General features: G+C 41.6%; 3 protein-coding genes across 10 annotated transcripts in view; 1 reads left to right on the top strand and 2 right to left on the bottom strand.

The window, feature by feature from the left end:
* Window positions 1–6639: 6639 nt before the first annotated feature.
* On the bottom strand, window positions 6640–9047 carry RPLP1 (ribosomal protein lateral stalk subunit P1). The gene is made up of 4 exons (XM_017642299.3): window positions 8834–9047; window positions 8130–8204; window positions 7002–7119; window positions 6640–6760 (listed from the first exon to the last, which is right to left on the bottom strand). Exons 1-4 carry the CDS (start codon window positions 8903–8905, stop codon window positions 6681–6683), a joined length of 345 nt encoding a protein of 114 aa, XP_017497788.1. The 5' UTR covers window positions 8906–9047; the 3' UTR covers window positions 6640–6680.
* Window positions 9048–9270: 223 nt separating this feature from the next.
* LOC108385027 (uncharacterized) overlaps window positions 9271–19843 on the top strand; it is a 45763-nt gene continuing 35190 nt past the window's right edge. For both annotated transcript variants that reach the window (XR_012120769.1, XR_012120770.1), the window contains exon 1: window positions 9271–9546. The gene's annotated coding sequence lies outside the window, so the exon portion shown is untranslated. The remainder of the gene's footprint in view (window positions 9547–19843) is intronic.
* KIF23 (kinesin family member 23) overlaps window positions 9722–19843 on the bottom strand; it is a 33139-nt gene continuing 23017 nt past the window's right edge. For 2 of the 7 annotated variants that reach the window (XM_073212078.1, XM_073212079.1), the window contains 6 exons: window positions 19405–19716; window positions 16464–16694; window positions 15482–15564; window positions 15212–15290; window positions 14482–14552; window positions 9722–13731 (listed from right to left, as the gene is read on the bottom strand). In XM_073212078.1, coding sequence (XP_073068179.1) covers window positions 13716–13731; window positions 14482–14552; window positions 15212–15290; window positions 15482–15564; window positions 16464–16694; window positions 19405–19716 — 792 coding nt within the window. In that variant the 3' untranslated portion in view covers window positions 9722–13715. Of the gene's footprint in view, window positions 13732–14480; window positions 14597–15211; window positions 15291–15481; window positions 15565–16463; window positions 16695–19404; window positions 19717–19843 lie in introns of those variants that run through there. The other 5 variants (XM_073212081.1, XM_073212082.1, XM_073212083.1 and 2 more) reach the window with 3 other exon arrangements.

The following is a 19843-nucleotide window of genomic DNA, read 5'->3' as shown; positions in this document are numbered from 1 at the left end:
GGCAACTTATCCAAGCAGCCATTCCTACTATTGGCCACAGAGGGACAGCACTGGGCCAGCATCCGGAAAACAGACTTTCAAAACTTCCCTTTATAAGGAAAGCGTTCCAGCACGTATGCAATTCTACAAGTTCACTAGTTCCATTAGTGCTGAAAATCCAGTTTTTCTCTGTTTCCATGAATATATAAAGAGTGTGGAATTAAAACAGACCCTCCAAGAGTAGAAATTGTTTCTCCAATTCTCTTTTTAATTTTCTAAGTGTGCATCCATTACATGAGATAGCAAAGACACGCTAACATTTTTGAACAGGAACTCTGCTGAGCGTTTTACATGAACCACCTAATTAAGTCTTATAAGAACTCTTATGAGGTAGGATCATCATTATCACCACGATGGATACAAAACAACAGGTACAGGGAGTTTAGACAACCAGCCTGCTGTGACTCGGCTCTATTTAGCGGAAGAGCGGGATTTGACTTAACCCAGATTGTCCGACATCAGAGCATTTAGGGCTGCATCCCGAACGACCTACGGAAGAGGCATCTAGCTCACGATCCTCCCCAAAGCAGGTATTGTCTCCGTCATCCCAGCCTTAGCCTAATGGCCAGCAAAATTTTTCCTTATTTTCCTTACTTTGAGCTAAAACTTTCTCAAAATTGGTCAGAGTTCTTCCTTCCAGAGCTACTTGGAATGAATTGAGTTTCTCTTATATATTAAAGGCCCTCCACTTTTAAAAAATTAACAGTAGTGCTAATTGTTGCTCCCCCTATTCTCAAAAAAAGCCCTGTGGCAGGACCACGTTATTCCTAATTTACAAATATGCTCCATTCCATTCCTGCTGGTTAATGCAAGTCCTGGAATCTCCCGCCAGAAGTCTCGCAATACATCAGTTGCTTTAATCCACTAATCAGTGTCCAAGACCACAATGTCGTTACTAAACCAAACTTAAAAGCTGTTAAACATAGGGCACGGTTGTGGGTTTTAAAAATCCAAGCAATATGGAAAGGATAAATTGAAATGGAAAAACCTTCCTCCCATCCTGTCCAACTCATTTCCTCAGAGGTAATCGCTGTTAATAGTTTCTTTTGAAGACTTCCAGAAAATTTCTTTAAACATATACACATATGCATGTGAATCCTTTAGGGTCACATTATGTATATTGGTCTGCAACTTGCCTTTTCACTTAAAAAGGTATCCTAGATTTTTTCCAAAACCAGCCTTTGTGTAAATGACTGCCTGAAAGCCTCCTCTCATGCACTTCTTTTTTCCGTCCTACAGTTAATGCTTTAGTGAAATTGCATGTATATTTTTGGATGGATTTCTACAAGTGAAATTCCTGCGTGTAAGGTAAGGGCACTTTTAATTGAGAGATAGAGCCCAACTACACTCTGTAAAGAGTTGTAATTTACACTCAAACAAACAGTCCATTTTCCAAGGGTTGTCAACTTGTTTATTATCCAGCTGTTAAACCTTCCTTTAATATTTGAAGACAGTCATGAATTCAGTAATTCTTTCAGACAATGTTTATTTTGCACCTTCTACTCGTCAAGCACCTTGTGAGGAGCTGGCTTTGTGAGGAGCTCCTAACCCAGGAGTTCCCACCCGAATCATCACTCAACACAGAATCCCTGCCGCTTCACCTAGAGGTCCCGGTTGGGTGGCCTGTAGGAGCCAGTAAGCTGTTTAGTTGTTTGCTGTTCCAGCGAGTTTTTTGTTTTGCTTTTTTTTTTTTAAACAGGCTCCCAAGTGATTCCACTGGATTATAAGCAGCCAAAAGTGGAGCAAATCTTTTCACTTCTTTCTTTAAGCAAAAACGCTTTCTGGAAATGCTTTCAGGATCCACTTTCCGAAGTATAAGAACTGGGGACTAATTGACGTGATCTTAACTAGTCCTGTACAAACGCCAAAATCTATTGCCACGCCCCACCCTCAAAAAAGCACCCCTAGCAGGAATGGGTCATTATTCCCAATTTACAAATATGCCTATTCCATTCCTGCTGGTTAATTAAAGTGCTGAAACCTTGCAACATGGAGGTTTCACAACAGATTAGCTGCCTTAACACACCAGCCAGCTCCCGACACCGTGACGCTGCGGTGAAAAGAGATTTAAAATCTATTGCTGGCGGGACTGAGGCTAATGAGCATGCGCAAAAGCCTCGGATGTCCCGCATGCGCCCCTAGCAGTCAGTGGGCCTCAATGCAACTTCCCTCAGCCGCGCTCGGCTTCTAGCCCCGCCTCTCGTCCCGCCCCTTCTTCCCAGCGCGGAAGTGGATTGGCGGGTAGCGGTCAATAAGAACTGGAGCGCGGGCGCCGGAGTCTTAGGGTCCAGAGCTGATGCGGAGCGGAGCCTGGTACTCCGGAATCGTGAGGCCGAGGCGAGCTGAGGACAACTTTTCCTGCCGTTTGACCTCAGTGTCCATGCTTTCCTGCATCTTCTCCCTGTCCTAGACAACATGGACGTGAGGCAGTAGGTGACATGTCACCGTGTACAGAAGGAAGTGTGCGGGCTCCAAGGAGCCACGCCGTTTTCTGCGGCTGCACCTGCTGGGAATTCTCGGTTTATCAATACAGCCTGGTTTGGGAGAATCCCTGTACGCCGTCGTCTTACGTTCACTGACTGGGTACAGCGGGTTAGGATTAATGAATGTGTCAGGTCAGACCTGGTACCCGTGTCTCGGCTCTCCGTCCTCATCTGGATCTGTGGGTTCCCACCCTAGGACCTGCACACCCACCCCTGTACCTGGCAACCTGGAAGGTGCGTAGTACGTATGAACTGAACGAATGCATGAATGGATGAGGTTTGTGGTGAGGGGCGAGCCTGGTTTTCTGCCGCTGCACAGCCTGCTACAGTGGAAGGACCATTTGTTGGTCCAGACCTGGGTTCCAGTTCTGACTCTGATAATTGCTGTTGCTGAGCAAGTTCCTCCTCTTGTCTGGGTCCTGATTTACTCACGTGTAAAAGGAGAGAGTTGGACTCTAATTAATGTATATTGAACACCATCAATGAGCCAGGTACTGTGATAAGTACTGGGAATACAGGGGGAGCAATACAGACAGTCCTGAACCCCAAACCTACTGTGTGGAGAGGGAGGAAGATGTTGAACTGTCACGAGTGCATAATTACACATCTAATTTTAAAAAGCAGTATTACAGGATAGTAGAGCAGAGGGTTTAATATAGGCTGGAGTGTCTTTCTAAGGCCAGAAGGTGTAGAATCCACTAGGGTAGGTAGTCACTGGCCCAGAGAGAGGGGTGGATAGCAAGTAAAAATTTTGTTGAAAGAAGCAAAGATCTGGAAGCTGAAAAACATGTTTATTATTTAGATTTAATATCTTAATAACTTGAGGTTTACAAGTCAGTGGAGTGGACACTTCAGCAAGAAAATTGAAATATGTGAAAATATGTAAAGGCCCCTGACCCTGTGAACATAAATATGCCAAAAGATTGTTGAATCGACCCAAACAGGCCTGGTCCCATGTTGCATGCTGTGTGGTGTCTGTGATCTGATTTTGAGGCACATCTGGCTGTTTCGGAGCTGAAAATATCAGTGCTCTTGAAAATAGCCCTTGTCTATCCAAGTTTGTTATCCAGGCTTGTTTGCCAAGATAAAGAGATAAGGGAGAAGTGGCTTGTAAAGTGACAGAGAAAGAAAATCACCGGCTGATCACTATACTTTACAAAAGCACGTGTGTGGAGGGGACACTGTCCTGGTAGAAGAAATACTGGACTGAGACAACTGAGGGGCAGGCCCAGCCTTTGCCCTGTACCAGCTGTGTGAACTTGGCGAGGCACTCTCTAAGCAAGGGTTTCTTGGTCTATAAGCAGGGTTAAATTAAGTTCAGAATGGGAGAACATGTCAACATTACTTCAAAATTATAAAATGCTACCCAACCAAATCAATAATCATCTGGCTCACACTGTTTCCCTCAGAACTTTACTGTATATGCTCTTTCAAATTATAGGAAAGGACTTGACACATTTTATTGAAATGTGTGGCAATATACCAAGTTGTTTTGTAGCATATTTTAAATGCTTTCATTTTAGTGTTTATCTTTTCCAAAAGGCAGTTTTTCAATTTCATATGTGGTTCTCTCGTTAAAATTTTTTGTTGAAAGAAGCAAAAAATAAAGAGTATAATAGTTGACATATTTTGGGTTTTTTTTTTTTTTTTTTTTACTCATCCCATTGTGCAACGCAGTGACAGTATGAATTTTTTTTTATGTAACTGTTATTCTTTGATGGCTTGTCAGTGACTATGTTCCTAAAATCCTCTGGAACGTGAGAGGCTTTGAGCCCTTACACCTAATCCTGGCTTCCTGCCGCTGCAGGATCATTAGCAGGGTGAGTGAGCCAGCTGTGGCCCCCATATGCTTGCAGTGGCCACAGGAGGGGTGGGAAAGGAACTTGTAACAACCTTGTAACAACCGTGCTTGGGGAACAATCCAGTATGTGTGAAATGAGCTCTGGGAAAGAGAGCTGCCTCCTGCTTGGGAAGGATTGGGAAGGCTTGGGAAGGAGGGGGTTTAAGGAGCACCAAGGCTTAGACCTGCTGAACCTGGGGGCTCTGGGAGCCAGGGATGGCAGCTGTGTTCCTTGTGTAAAAGGAAGACTGTCTGTGCCCACATGCACTGACGGGCATGTTCACTTACTCTACTCATTCCCCAGTAGGAAATCAAGACTCAGAACAGGGGGTGAAGCAGCACTGACTTTCTTATTCCGTATCGAGTAAAAGGTTAGCTTTTCTACATGTGGCCTGTGGGTCTCCTAATTTATTAAATCATTCTTTGGGAAAGTTTGTAACTCTTCGATTTTTACTATATTAGATGATTTCTTTTCAAAAGCTGGGCCACCTACTAGGCCATGTGAAACCCTTGAGTCTTGCAGTCATGAACATTTGCAGTTTTATTGTTTGGTTTGGTATCTGGATTTATATCCTTTTACCCTTAATTTTCAGCTGTTCTAGATGCTGTGCATTCCTTTTTCCTTTTGTTAGTGTTCTTTTTAACCCATTCAAGTATTTCCTTGGCTAAGTGAAGTGTTGGTCTTCCCTTGTTCTGACACTTGGGTACTCACCAAATGTAAGGAATTCCTCCTATCTCAGAACTTCCCAAAACCCTGGGAGGTAGCTAACTTATCATTTGAGGAACTGGTACAGGAGGGAAAAAAGTAGCTGCATGGGGGAGAGATGCTGTTAAGCAACAGCTTTGGAGTCAGAGCCACCTGTTCACTGGTTTGTAACCTCAGGCAATGTTAACCTCTGAGCTTCCATTTACCCATCTGTGACATGGGACTGTTGTGCAGAATATGAAACACTTGACAGCAGCCCAGCACCGGCCCTCAGCTAAATGTTAGCTGATTAAGGGAGGCCAAGTAGGCACTTCACCTTGTGGGCGAGATTAATCCCCTTTATGATACATCCCTTGTTGGTCCAGTGGCCCTTTTGTGATAACATGAAAACTCCAAAATCTGAAGTTGCTCCTTATTCCTCCTCTCCTTACAGAGCCTAAATTGTTTACCATCTCTTTTTTATATGTATGCCTAATGCCTCTTGAGTGTTAAGGGTGATAGGCTTTCTATAACCTGCTAAGACTTACTTTTCATCTAACCATCTGCTTTAAGAATTCCTCTATTACCTGTAGTGTATTTTCATTCCTGATAACTTGGGATCATTTTATTTTCTGGTTGACAGATTACTGAGATCTTTGCTATTTTTAAGTCCCACTTTGAATATTCGGAGGTCTATCTTGATGTGCCTATGTAGTTTCTCTTAGATAATACCTGGAAATAGAATTGCTGGGTTACATGGTGTTCACTTTTGCAAGGAACACCAGCCATTTGCCCAAGTGGTGGTAACTTACACAAATGGTCCTGTACACTGGAGTGAAGGCAGTTGGGGCTACAAGTCCTGCTTTACATCTATGAATTGGAGAACAGAGAAAAAGGGCAAGATGTTCCAAGTGCCTGGCACAGAATAGGTACACATAATTTATAAATCGAAATCCTAGGGGTGCCTGGCATTTTGAAAATCAAGCCAATTTCCACTTTACACCATTGTTCAGCCAGCCCTCCCCTCCCCCTCAACCAATGAGGAAAAGAAAAGCTATTCCCTTTTTTCAAACACAGGTTTGAATTCTGGTTTTACCCACTTTAACTGGGGACTTTAACCTAAACTTTTTTCACTCCTTCAGTACAACTGACCTTAAACCCAGGGGTAGTGGAGTTAATTCTACCTCAGATGGCTCATCACATTTCAGAAACTTCTGGCCAGGACTATACTTGTCAATTACCCGGGGGCCCTCTACAAACGGGAGGTCTGGATGCTCCCACTCCACCAGTGACTTGCGTTGACGGGACAAACCCTGTAGTCGTGAACCCACACAGGTTAACTGGATGAGGCATCTGCTGGGACCCTTTCTCTCCCCACCTCTCCATGCGTTCTCAGTGCTGCAGTATTAGATGCACTCTCGGTAGTGTCCAGTTTATGGAATACTTCCCACCATGAGACGGTGGCACAGGGAGAAAACCCAGTCGGTGTCATGGTGTAAGAAAAGGTTTAAAAGCCAGTGTTGCAGAGATGAGATCATCTTTTTCATCATGTACACAGCACACCCCCAAACTATCAGCAAAACCAGCACCAGCAAGGACTTCAGCTTTTTATTGGCCGTTACAAAAGAGGTTTTTAGTCAAAAAGACCAAAACCCATGTCATCATCAGACTCCTCAGATTCTTCTTTCTTTGCTTCCACTTTCTTCTCCTCAGCTTAAAAAAAAAAAAAAAGGCAATTACACACTTCTCAGTATTTTCAACTCCAAAGAGTTCCAGGCCCTCCAACTTACATGGTCAAAAAACTCTTAACTTCCTTCATCATCAAACTATGCCTCTGGTTTTAGGATTTCTATTCATCACCTACTCTTAGTAATTAAGAGTCTTGTCTTTAATAATGTTTAACGTCCACACTCCTCCCTACCATTAAAAAATAAAAAAAAAAATATGTTCCTACCTGGGGCAGCAGTGGTGGAGGGGGCAGGACCTCCTGCCGGGGCAGCACCAGCTGCTGGGGCAGGCCCACCGGCCCCGACATTGCAGATGAGGCTCCCAATGTTGACATTGGCCAGGGCCTGCAACCCAAGTGCACACACAGGTAAATGCCCAATTGTGTCTTTGTTACATACAGCACACACCCACCGCCAACGGTACCTCCCTTTTCAAACCAACACTGTATTTCTCTTCCGTCTCCCACTGCTAGAATCTGCCAGTAATATTTTGCCTGCTACTTAGATTCTCTAAGACTTAAAATTAGATAGTACAACCCACACAAATACATGAAAAATCAGTCACCAAAAAAAAAACCCACTCAAGCTTTAAATACATGCATTGCTGTATTTAAATACTAAGGTACAACTGACTGAACTCCTCCTTTCTATAGGTGATAAAACTGGCCCCAAAATGCTGGCTTAACTTGTTCGTAGAAAATTCACACTTTCTCAAACACAAAACAGGAGTCTTTCCACAGTTCCATGTCTCTTAACAGTGAATTCAGTTTTTCAGACTGCTAGGTAATTCTAGGACTTTTCCAAAGTTTATTAAAGATATATAGATAACAATATTTTGGATCTCTCAAAGCTATTTCAAGGACAAAACCTAAAGAGTTAGAGACTATTATTAGCTTCACTTGCCAGAGATGAAGCAACATGTGCAGTGGAAGATAGTTAATCCCAAATTTTGGGGTAGAAACCCTGCCTTCATTAGCTTTTTTCATTCCAACACAGTAAGTGGTCAACAAATGGCAACTACACCCAATTTCCTTTAAACCAGACTACCATGAGGAAAAGTTCGCTCCTGTGTGACGCTTTTGGTAGGGAATGACCTTCGCAATTTTTTTCACCATGATTTCAGAACAGAAGGAAAAAGAAACCAGAGTCTGAGATCAAGAAAAGTCACAACAAACTGAAATCTTAATTATCTCCTACACTTTTAGCAATGTGAGGTTATAATACCTGAACTGAGAAGAGGTCCAGTAGAATATGGAGCCTCCTAGCACTTCTGGAGGTTAGCATGAACACTCAACTTTAATCAGTAAATTGTCCCAATTTTGCTTCTCAAAATGACTTTGCCGCCATCACCTTACCTTTGCAAACAAGCCTGGCCAGAAAGGTTCAACATTTACACCCGCTGCTTTAATGAGGGCATTGATCTTATCCTCCTGAAACAAATAATATGGCAATCCATCAGAGAACAAAGTGTGGCTTTCACGTCTCCAAAACACTGCAAACCACACGCAAATCACTCAAAATGTGTGTACAAAACCATGTTTATCCAGTTTATTAAATATTCTATCTTTATTTCACGTATGAAGACCATTTCTGAACCCTCCTTACGGTTAGCACAAGCAAAAGAAACTCATTTGCTCCTGTGTGCCAGGCACCCTGGAAGGCGAATTCACCGCTGTCATTTCACAGGCTGGGACTCACCCAAGGTACGCAGCTATTTTAAGTTACGAGTCAAGTCGCGAGGAGGAGCAGGGCTTACGTACTCCACACGTCGCAGCGTGGCCCCAAGGGCCTACCAGGAGGTCCAAATTCAAGACAATCATTCCAAAAGGAGATACAAAATGTCCTGGAATATAAGTAGGTGCGGATACCCACGCGCAGCCGCAGTGTAATCCGGTCCCTCCCGGGGCAGCACGTGGCTGAGATCCCGGGCCCACCCGCTGGCTCCCGAACCGCCACGCGGGGGTGTTGATGGCCGCGGGCCCGGGGGGAAGGGACGACTGGGAAGGGAGCGGGGCTCACGGCCGCCCGCAGGCTGCCCCCCGCCCAGGCCCCCACTCACCGTGACTGTCACTTCATCGTCGTGCAGGATGAGGGCCGAGTAGATGCAGGCGAGCTCAGAGACCGAGGCCATGGTGTGGGCGAGTGCTGGCGGGCGCTGCCGAGCGCGGTGCTAGTCGCCGGATGAAGTGAGGGCCTCACCCCAACGCGGCCTTAGCTTCTCGGAAGGACCGAGCACCTTTACGGCAACTGAGGAGAGAGGGTAGTACGCCTGCGCACAGCTTCTTATAGGGCCACGCGGACCAATCGGCGGCAGCGCCTAGCGGAAGAGGCGGAGCAAGGACAGCCCACGAAGACCCATTGGAGGCGCCTGCGCACTACGCGCGACTCGCTTGTTCAAAAAGTTGTTGGCCGGTAGAAACGCGAACTATCCTGGTTATAAAACGCAGGACTGGTGAACTGTACAGATATTTTTAGAAAAAAGTTACCTAGGTAAGTGGATGACACCCCATGTAGTGTATCTTATGTGACAGGAATGAAACCATCTTTTAATGGTGTCGCCAGCCCCGCCCCCATACGCGTCGACCACGTGTAGGTCTGCAGCTGACTTGGAGCTGGAGGCCCCCACGCTTAGTTCAGTCTCGGATAAAACAAGTGAATGTAGGAGGAAGTGAGAGAGTCGCAGCGTTCACGACAGCAGCAGCATTTGACGCTTACGCGTCCCAGGCACTGAGACACTCTACAGGGATTCATTTAATCCTCACAGCGTATGAGGTAAGTGAGGTACTATTAACTTCCATTTTGCAGATGGTAAAACTAAGATGCTGATCAGGCAATGAGCCTAAAATTAACTAAATTGGGCGATGGAGCCTGGGTTTGGAATCTGGAAGCCTAAATTCAGCTCCTCCTGCTTGTGTGTGGGCAGAGGGATGGATTTGGGGATTATGGGTAAATTTTGTCCTCTTTTTTTTTTTTTTCAAGGTGTAAAAGATAGATTAGTAATGTAAGGGAACTTTCCTCTTCGCCTTCATTTTTTCTAACTAAGGCACCCCGTCATTGGGTGGAAATGCCTTAAAACTGCACTTGAAATGTTACAAGAGCTCTTGCAAATGCTGTCTGGCTAGGTGCTGCATTGCCATTTTGTGTCGGTTAAAGCTAATAAAACTGGTGTTGGGTTCATACTGAGAGTCATTAAAATTTTTTTGAGGTATGATTGTCATAAAACATTTATTAGTTTCGGGTGTACAACATGATTCAGTATTTATACATATTGCGAAATAATCACCCATCCCTCACCATACAGTCAGAATTTTTTTTTTTCTCTGAGGAGGATTTTTTAAGGTCTACTCTCTTAGCAACTTTTAAATATGCAATAATAGTCTGTAGTCACCATACTACCCATTTCCCCATGACTTACTTATTTTATACCTGGAAGTTTATACCTTTGACCATATTATGGTCCCCCCCTCCCCCACCACTTTCCCTCTGGCAGCCACCAATCTGTTGTCTGTATCTGTGAGCTTGGTTTTGTTTGTTTTTGGATTCCGCATGTAAATGACACCATGTGGTATTTGCCTTTCTCTGATTTGTAATGCCCTCAAGGTTCATCCATGTCTCATATGGCTAGACTATTCATTTTTATGGCTGAATATTTTATTGTGTGTGTTTGTATGTATATGTTCAACATATACACACTGTATTTTCTTTATTCATTCATCCATTGATGGATACTTAGGTTGTTTCCATGTCTTGGCTATTGTAAATAATGCTACAGTGAAAATGGGTGCAGGGGTGTGTGTATACTTAAGTCTGTTCAAATTAGTGTTTTCGTTTTCTTTGGATCAATACCCAGAAGTGGAATTGCTGGATCATATGGAGTTGCATTTTTAATTTTTTGAGGAGCCTCCTTAATGTTTTTCGTAGTGCTCACAACCAGTTTACATTCCTACAACAGTGCACAAGGGTCCCCTTTTCTCCATGTCAGCCAATACTTACTAACTCTTGTCTTGATGATAGCCATTCTGACATTTGTGAGCTGATACCTCATGTGGCTTTAATTTGCATTTCCCTGATGATTAGTGCTGTGGAGCATCTCTTCATGTGCCTGGTGGCCATTTGGATGTCTTCTTTGGAAAAATGTCTACTTCTGCCCATTTTTAAATCAGATTGTTTGAGGGTTTTTGTTATTGAATTGTATGAGTTCTTTATATATTTTGGATATTAACCTCTTATTGAATATATGGTTCCCACAATTTTTCTCTCATTATGAAGGTTACTTTTTCATTCCATTGTTTCTTTTGTTATACAAAAATTTTTAAGTTTGATGTAGTCCCACTGGTTGCTTTTTTTTGCTTTTGTCATTGTGCTTTTTGGTATTATATCTGAAAAATAATTTCTAAGACCAGTGCTGAGGAGCTTCCTCCCTATGTTTTCTTCTAGTAGTTTTATAATATCAGGTCTTATGTTTAAGTCTAATACATTTTGAGTTTATTTTTGTGAGTAGTAGTATATTTTATAGGGGTCCAGTTTCATTGCTGTGCATGTGTTTTTCCAGTTTTCCCAACATCATTTGTTGAAGACTACCCTTTCCCCATTGGTCCTCTTGGCTCTCTTATGGAAATTGGTTGACCATATAAACAGAAGTTCATTCTGGATTCACTATTCTGTTCCATTGGTCTATGTGTCTCTTTTTGTGCTGGTACCACACTGTTTCTGTTTTTGATGCTCTTGTGAATGGAAGTTTTCCTTTTTCTCTTTTTCAGAAGTGCGACTGATTTCTGTTGATTTTATATCTTGCAAATTTACTTAATTAATTCTAACAGTTTTTTGGTTGAGTCTGAGATTTTCTATAGAGAGAATCATATCATCTACAAGTAGCAACAGTTTCACCTCTTCCCAGTTTGGATGCCTTTTCTGTCTTTGTAAAGAATGCCTTCTGTTCAATTTTATTCCTAAATTCATTGCATTGTCAGTCTTCTGGTAGCTTGTTGTATCTCTTCATAACAGCTATTTTGAATTCTTTGTAAGTTAGATCCCAATATTCTGTGCCTTTGGGTTCAGTTGCTATAGAATTATTTTTCTTTTTGTGATGCCACATTGCCATGACGCATCTTAGTGTTTGACAAAATGTGCCCCTGCCATCACATTTGAAATAGCAGGCACCTTTCTTGTTTATTACACAGTTCAACAGCCTAGCAATTAGAAACCTTCCTTGTTTTCCAGAAGGTGGTGCAATAGCTCAAGTTTTTGGCTTGTTCTGCTGGTCTGGCTAAGGAGCTGTACTGGCGAGCTCCAAAAAGCTGCCAGCAGAGTGGGTGGTAGTGTGTGATTGCACCTGGGCAGGGGTATCCTGGAGCGGGGGTAACCAGAGGTCCGCGTACAGACCTCCTGCTAGAGTGCCCTTTGTTATCCTTGTCTGCCTGCCTCATCCTGGAGGTCCCTCCTCAGAAATCTGTGCTGGAGAGAAATGGGTCCTCCCAGCTGCAGCCCACACAGTGGTCAGTCACTCTCCACTTTCCCTTTTCTCCTCCACTTTGGTGAAAGCCCAGTTACCCAGCCCATTGCAGTATTGCCCTAGGGTGGGGCACTGACTCCTTGGTGCCTTCTTTCCTCTGCCTCCAGACTCCTCTCTCCCCCAGTCCAGCTGCGCACCTGCTTCCCCCATCAGGCTGGCTGGCCCTCCACAAATTCCCTCCCTTGTGGGTCCACTCTGTTTTGCACTTGCTGTTTCACTCCCTACCACACAGCAAGTGAGGGTGAGGGTGAGGCAGGCTCCCTGACACCCTTAGGTCTGCAGCCTGCTCTGAATTCATAGGCACCTACTTTCCAGGGCACATGTGAATAAAAATCTCTCTTATGTTCTAGTCTAACGTGCAGAGGCACTTCTGTTTGTTATGAATGTCCAACTAGTTACAAATAAAAGGGGAAAGGAAAAGAAACAGCTGACACTGCCATCCATAGTACTCTGTGCTGCTCTACTTTTACATAAGGATACAAGTTAGATGTGATACCAAGAATTAAAACTTGCCAGGCATTTATGAATGCTGCTTTCAAAACCGTAAGCCAATCAAATAGGGTTAAAAAAAAAAACAGGGAAGATTCCAGGTTAATCAGGCTGTGTATGAAGGATTGTCTGCAGCACATCCATGATTGCTTATGGCTGGTTGGGAAGATTCTTTGTTCTCAGCAGGGGAGACAACCCCTTTTTAAATTGTTCCTTAACCTACTGAAACAAGTAGCCCTAGCATGAGAGAATCCTGTAATCACCCCACAAATGCCAACTAAATGCAAGGTATGATGCTAGGTGCTGGAAGAATGTGTTAAATGACTGTCGCATAACTTTGTATCTCTTAGTGCTTTTTATTCCAATTTTTTGGCATATCTAAATATCAGAAAGTGTATACATAAAAAATTCAAAACAACATCCTAAATGGTTTTAGTATTGGCCAGTCACTTACATCTTTATTTTAAAAGTTTGAAATGTCAAATATGTCTAAAGTGCATTCTTGCAGCTAATCAATAGCAGCATGTTTTGTTTATAAAATCTTAAGAAACATTCAGACAATAAAAAAGCGTGATCTAGATATAGTCTTCCTTAGTCACCCTAGACAAATACTTGCATGAATTAGTTTATCAGTGTACAAGAAATATACAAAAAAATTACCATTATAAAAAAATTCATACAGCAATGAGAAAAGGGAGTCTTTCTCTGCTATTATATTAAATATGGCAAGATCCGTAATATATAGTTTGTTGAATCCTAGATGTCTTTGGAATCATAAGGAAATCTTTGATCAAGGCCAGTGTATGGTGTTTCTGAGGTCTGTGATATTCTACAAAGCTGGAGTTCTGTAGGAGGCTTCAGAAGACTTCTTCTGGCGTGGCTTTGAAGACACATCACCAACACACATGAAAATGTTCTTTCATTATTGAGACTAGTCAATTCATGGCTTCTTGCGCCTAAAACACGAATACAAGCATTTAGTGTGAATTTTGCAGTCAATGACACATTCATAGTAACTGAATCTCTAGATGGGCTTTAAGAGAATTGCTGTATTATCATAGGAAAAGCTCAAGTCCTTCCCAGAAAGCAAATAACATTTAAAAATCAGGACTTCCCATCTTTATCCATGTTGCAGTCATTTCCCATTGCCCGAGGAATACATGTGCTAAAAATGGACACAGACTGTATGGGTAGGTATTGGGAAAGAGGGACTTTTACTAATATGGAAAAAGAATGGGCCAGACTCTTGGGTATGTGTTTTAACAGAAGAAGGAAAAGTGTGATTCCTCTCCCCACCATAAATTCCACCACTCCTTTTCATTTCAGTGACCACTTATTACCGTAACAAGACCAAGAGGCAAGTTAGGAAAGAATGAATTACACAAAGAGCTGTCCTCCCTGACTAAAGCCTTCAGCCTCCTCTCCTTATGGGTGATCTCTGTGTAGCGTCTGGAAACTCGAGCACTGGAGAACTGAACAGTGAGCCATCTTCGATCACCTCCTGTTCCGGCAGCTCTCACTGCTCTTACAAAGCCTCTGAGGTTCTCAGCGCTGCTGCTGCCCGCTGCAGTCTTACCAGTAGGGCCTAGTATTCCAGATAAAACCACATTATGGAGTCTTGAAAAAAAAAAACACTGGTAGGGAGGAGTAGTGGTGGAGATACTGGAGGAGGGAAAACACACAGAAAGGCCCCAGTTAGGACTCACTTGGGTTGTGCGTGATGCTGATATCCAGGCCCCAGTTGGGATCCTGCTTTCATCTCCACAGCCACAGAACACTGATAAAATTACAAAGAGGAAGAGGTCAGCTCCTCTCAGCAGTCTGTAAAGCACAGCTATGTTTAGACAGGTTCAACCACGGTGAAATCCAACGTTGCTTTCTAGTGAAGCCTAGACAACACCCAGGTTAAAATAACCAGCTACTGGTAAGTTACTTGACATAAGCCACAAAGATTGAGAGCTGGAAGGGGCTTTAAAGATCATCTAGATAATTTCTCATTTTAGGTAAGAAAGAGGAGTTCATGAAAGTCGGTTGCCAGAGCTTGGCCTCCTGGCCTTCACCTTCCCATGCTCTTTCTATATGAGTCTCTCATCAAGAATAACAGTTCCACAGGGAAATTCTTCTTCTGAGACAATTCCCATCAATCCAATATTAATTCTTGTTGTCCTGGGGTGGTACCCTCCGACTTGATTCTTGGCCCTAAGCCTGAATACTACAAACAGGGGCTTTGAACTAAATTGCTCCCATAAGACCAGACCTGAAGAAATACAAATGCCTTTTCAGATGTGCTAGGAACAGGCCGACGAGGCTGAACTGGCAATGTGAGAGGGGGGGGGTCTTTGTTGCTTTCAAGGGCATGAAAAGTTTCAACAGTAGGGCTTAAAATGATACCCCTAATTTTTATTAAGCAGACAAATATTTAGTTTTTACCCCTACCCTTGTTTCTACATCGGTCCATTCAGACTCTGTACCATCGGGTTGCACAGGTGCTCCTGAGGAAGATCTTCGTTTTCGACTATGGGAAAAGGGGAAACATGATGCAGTAATTATTTTTGCATCTAAAAACAGGAAACATATTACAAACAGGGAAATACCATCTATACTCCTTTGGAGAATTAATGATACATTTCACAGGACACTGTGTTCAAGAATCAGCAGCTAAGAAAACAACAGCCCTCTAAAGAAATACATCTGGTGATCACTCACCCAGTTGGTGATTCTTGTTTCAAAGTCTCAATATCTGTAAACTGAACAGATTGTCCACCACCCCTTGTTTTATAAACATCACCCTAAAGCAAAGAGAAAAGGTTACCATTACACTTTGATACTTCCAAATGATAAACATACAGATATATTTCAAATTGAACTTAAGACACTACACTGTTTTATGGAAATTCCCATCCACAAAACCAAATGGTGGTTGGGAATACCAGGTCTGTACTATTAAAATACTTAAGAGATTTGAGTACATATCTCTCACTAAACAAAAGAAGTCCAATACAATAGTCAGTAGCATTCTGAATTGCAGAAAGTACTTTTTTGTTCAACCTGAAATTTAAAACTTAAGTACACTAAGGATCAAAAAATCTGCTGGAAATTTGTAAATGTTCTAAAGTATTACACTTTCCTCTCTAAAGGTACCCACCCCACCTCCATATTCAAATGACACTCTTATTTGTAACTATTGTTCTAAGAAGAACCATCCTCTAAATTTGAGTTTGAAATGAAAAACTTTTTTCCGGCTTTCTTTTACTTCCTGATTATTCATTGACTGATCAAAGAAAACTATTCTATAGGCAGGCAAGGGAAAGAAAGGGCTTTGGGTAGCTCAATACTAAGTAATTTTGATAGGTCAGATTTTAAGGTGAGTTTTTTATCTGACAGAAAGCAAAAGTAAGATTCTTTGCTTAGGTTTACTTTTTAAGTAGAGGTTTAATAATTAAAAGTAAATATTAGATCTGGATTTCTTCTAACAAATCTGAGAAGCTAAGCCTCTTTCAGTAGAAAGCATGTTTAGTCCCAGTGTAGCCGATTTACTTTAGTTTTCCAACAAACTGGTTATATCAAATACCCGCTTACGTTCCAGTTGACAATGCCCATGTGTCATCACAGGAGTAGAAAAGGAAATGGCTGTTTGTTAAGTCGAATTTTTGTCTATATTTTTTCTCCTGTGTAAATTTGTTTTTACCTTAATTAGTTTAGTTTCAATCTCCCCATCGGAGGCTAGTTCCTGGTGGGTCAGCATGTACTTCTCACACTTAGCTAGTGCCTTTTCATTTGCAACAGACACTGTGATGGCATGAGGGACATGTGGCTGCATGACTGTTTCAGTTTGCACGTTAGAGGCAGGCTTATGATCTACCCATCTGTCCCCTGCAGAGCGGGATCGTCTGTGCCGGAGACGAATTGGTGGTACATTCTGATCAGGTTGAAAGAGGAATCAAGAAACAAGCATAACCCAGAATTAATTGAAGGGTATTACTAGAAGTGCAGCAGGTTTCAAGACAAATGCCAAATCTTTCCAGAAGCTAAATATGGTATTCAAGTAATTTAAATGTTCTCTTTGTATTTAAACACAAAACAAACATCTTTTAACACCAGCTTTTATGTTACAAATTCTACCAAGGAGCTTCCCTTTCAACTAACAATGGAAGGAAAAATTCTAGTGATGCTGCTAGTCTCCTCTGCATAGGCGGTACTCAGGACAAATCATTCATTTCGCATTCTTGATCAGAAACCATTATTTATGCCTGCTATTGTGAGGTACCCTGTTAGGTCCACAACTATGTTGAAAGTGTCAGTAAGATCAGTTAAAGTCATAAACATATCATAGGCATCTAAACAAAAGAAAACAGTCCTTACACAAAGACAAAAAACAAGCTGATAGAGCTATATAGTACAAAGTGCTAAACACCATAAAACATAGGATATTATAAGAACTCCATGTAGAAAATGATCAAAAGAATGTAAATAAAGTACTTCTGAGTACTTTGAGATTTTAGAATTTCAAAACAGAACTTCATGAAAAGTTCATTAATGGCTAAAACATACCATTTTTTTCCTCAAACACTTCATAAAGGTTCCAGGAACAAAACAAAGATAGTGTCAGATCAGTCTCTACCCCACAGTAAAAAACTAGCTGCTTCCAGTCAAATGGCAAGTATATTTGGGAAAGTTAAATTTAGCATATTCCGCCTAAGAAAACATATTTCACATACAGGACATGGTAGTTTGAAGTATCTTTGGAATTTGCAAACATCTGTTTATAAAACTGAAAGCCAATGAAAGTCACAGACCAAAGCTGGTCAAGTATGAAGATCCCAATTTCCAAACACATACCCGGAGAACTAAAACATTTTCCCTATATAACTAGAAGAGACAAACCCAGCAGCGGGGACAAATCACGAAGCTGTGAGCGTGGGCAGTGCAGCTTGCCACTGAGGGCGGAGCCTCACAGCAGGGAACTTCCCAGTCCTAAGAGGGTTTTAACGGATGTTGAACGAGAAAGGCTGGCTTACCGTTCAGCAAGTGATAATTTTGAACATATTTAGTAATGAATACAGTCTGAAGCAAGTCTTGGAAAAATGACAGACCTTACAGTCTAATGTCATTTATGAAATAAATGATTAAAATTTCTTCCTCACTGAAGTGTAAATTCAGTCCACCTGACGGTTTCTGACCAACAAACCTGGATGCGCAGGTGCTAGCCAAAACTTCTCTGCTGCACTTCTAAAGAGGTTTTGATTTCAAGTGAGACATTAAAAGAGCTGTAGTAAATCCTCTTAAATATTTCATAGCCAAATTAGATATTATATTAATGTTGCTCAGGCATAAAGCAGGCCTTAACTAGTTTTCAGGTAGTCTGTAAACTTTCATGAAACAAAGGGGATTTGTTAGAGTTGATCAGAAAGACCAGCCACCATTAATTTGCTCCCTGAAAAAGTCTGAAGCAGAACTACAAAGTGAAGAACTTAAGAGTAGAAGCATCTGTTGCCTTGGTAAATACATTGCAGTTCATCACCAACCCTTATGCAGGCCACCTGAATGAAATTTACTTGCACCCTAAATCACACAATAAGAAAATCTAAAGCAAATATTTCGTGTAAGATTAATTTGTTAGAAGAAAAATTCTAAAAGAGCTATATTGATTTTTCAGAGGAAGACTTTACCTTAATCCTTAATAAGAAAATATAAACATGAATTTGTTTAAACACCCTTGACTGAGGCAGAGCCCTTGTAAATTGAGATAAAGGTTTTGAGATTAAAACGATTTATTGGATGTATAAACTCTCATCAGTAACCAAACAACAGACATGGACTCTTCAAAAAATAGTCAATGTCATGAAACTCAAAATAGGAGTGGGAGGCAACTATTTTATATTGAAAGAGATTATTAAAGAAATAATAACCACAGACAATGCATTCACCATGATAGAATCATGGATTGAAAACAAACAAAAACCCACTATTGGGACAACTGCGTAAATGTAAACAAGGACTGTATATTAGGGTATTTAGTCAATTAATGTTAACTTTCTTAGGTGTGATAAAGATTGTTATGTAAGACAATGTCCTTATTCTTAAGGATAGATATCACAAGTGTGTGACTTTCAAAAATTCAAGGAAATGATTACATTATCTACATAAAGTGACAATTCATAAGTCTAGGTAAGGGAAAAAGGATATCTACTAATCTTTTCTTTGGGTTTAAAAAATTTCAAAATAAAAGTTTGGAAAAACAATTTTAAAAATGAAAGTTCAAAAGCAGCAAAAAATCTAATTTGGGAAGAGAAACAAAAAGAGGAAAATGTGCTCCCAGACACTCATATGCACTGATTTTGTGGATGCTTGTTAGCTTACTGAAAAGCAGATCGCTCTGGGATGTGCCCAAATGACCTGCGTTCACTGACCACTGGGCCAGTACTTGTTTCCAAATGTATTAAGCCTTGTTCAGATGAAGAGCCAGGCCTCAATTTCAGGGTGATCTTTCAAATTAAATAACAGAAAAATTATAGACCTTGTTTATACTGGAGCTCACCCATCTTTCCATGGAATTTCCTAAATCAAGTTAGAAAATCACAAGATAAAAATCTATTGCTACAATGCTTTAAAATAATACTGGCACTAACCCTGCAGCAGTGGTCCTCTTCTATTTCTATCTCATTCCTGATTGCAGGAACCACCTCCCTGCCTTCAGTCCAGTACATCCCTCGCCTTCTGTCTGACACGATACAAGTTTTACTTTGTCCTGGCTCCTGCTGCCTACGCCTTGCAATAGATGTGACATTGAGAGGAGTGTTGTACGGAGGAATTTTCTGCTCCCATTCCGATACACAGGAAGCTACAGAAATGCTGCTGCAAGAGTTAGAGCGCCTATGTAGCTGTGGCTGGCTCATGAGTTGCTGGCCGTTGGCAATCTGAGCAATACAGTTACCAGAAAGCTAAAAAAATCGAAGAGAAATTAATGAGGAAAACTGAAACACTGAGAAAAACAATTCAGCACTTTTCTATAATTTTAGCACATGAAGACATTATAATTATTTTTACTGTTACTAAATTTTTATACCA

This window comes from Manis javanica, chromosome 8, assembly GCF_040802235.1.
Source record: "Manis javanica isolate MJ-LG chromosome 8, MJ_LKY, whole genome shotgun sequence".
Classification (NCBI taxonomy): domain Eukaryota; kingdom Metazoa; phylum Chordata; class Mammalia; order Pholidota; family Manidae; genus Manis; species Manis javanica.
The sequence above is the reverse complement of the archived record's forward strand: the minus strand, read 5'-3'. Positions and strand labels throughout refer to the sequence as shown.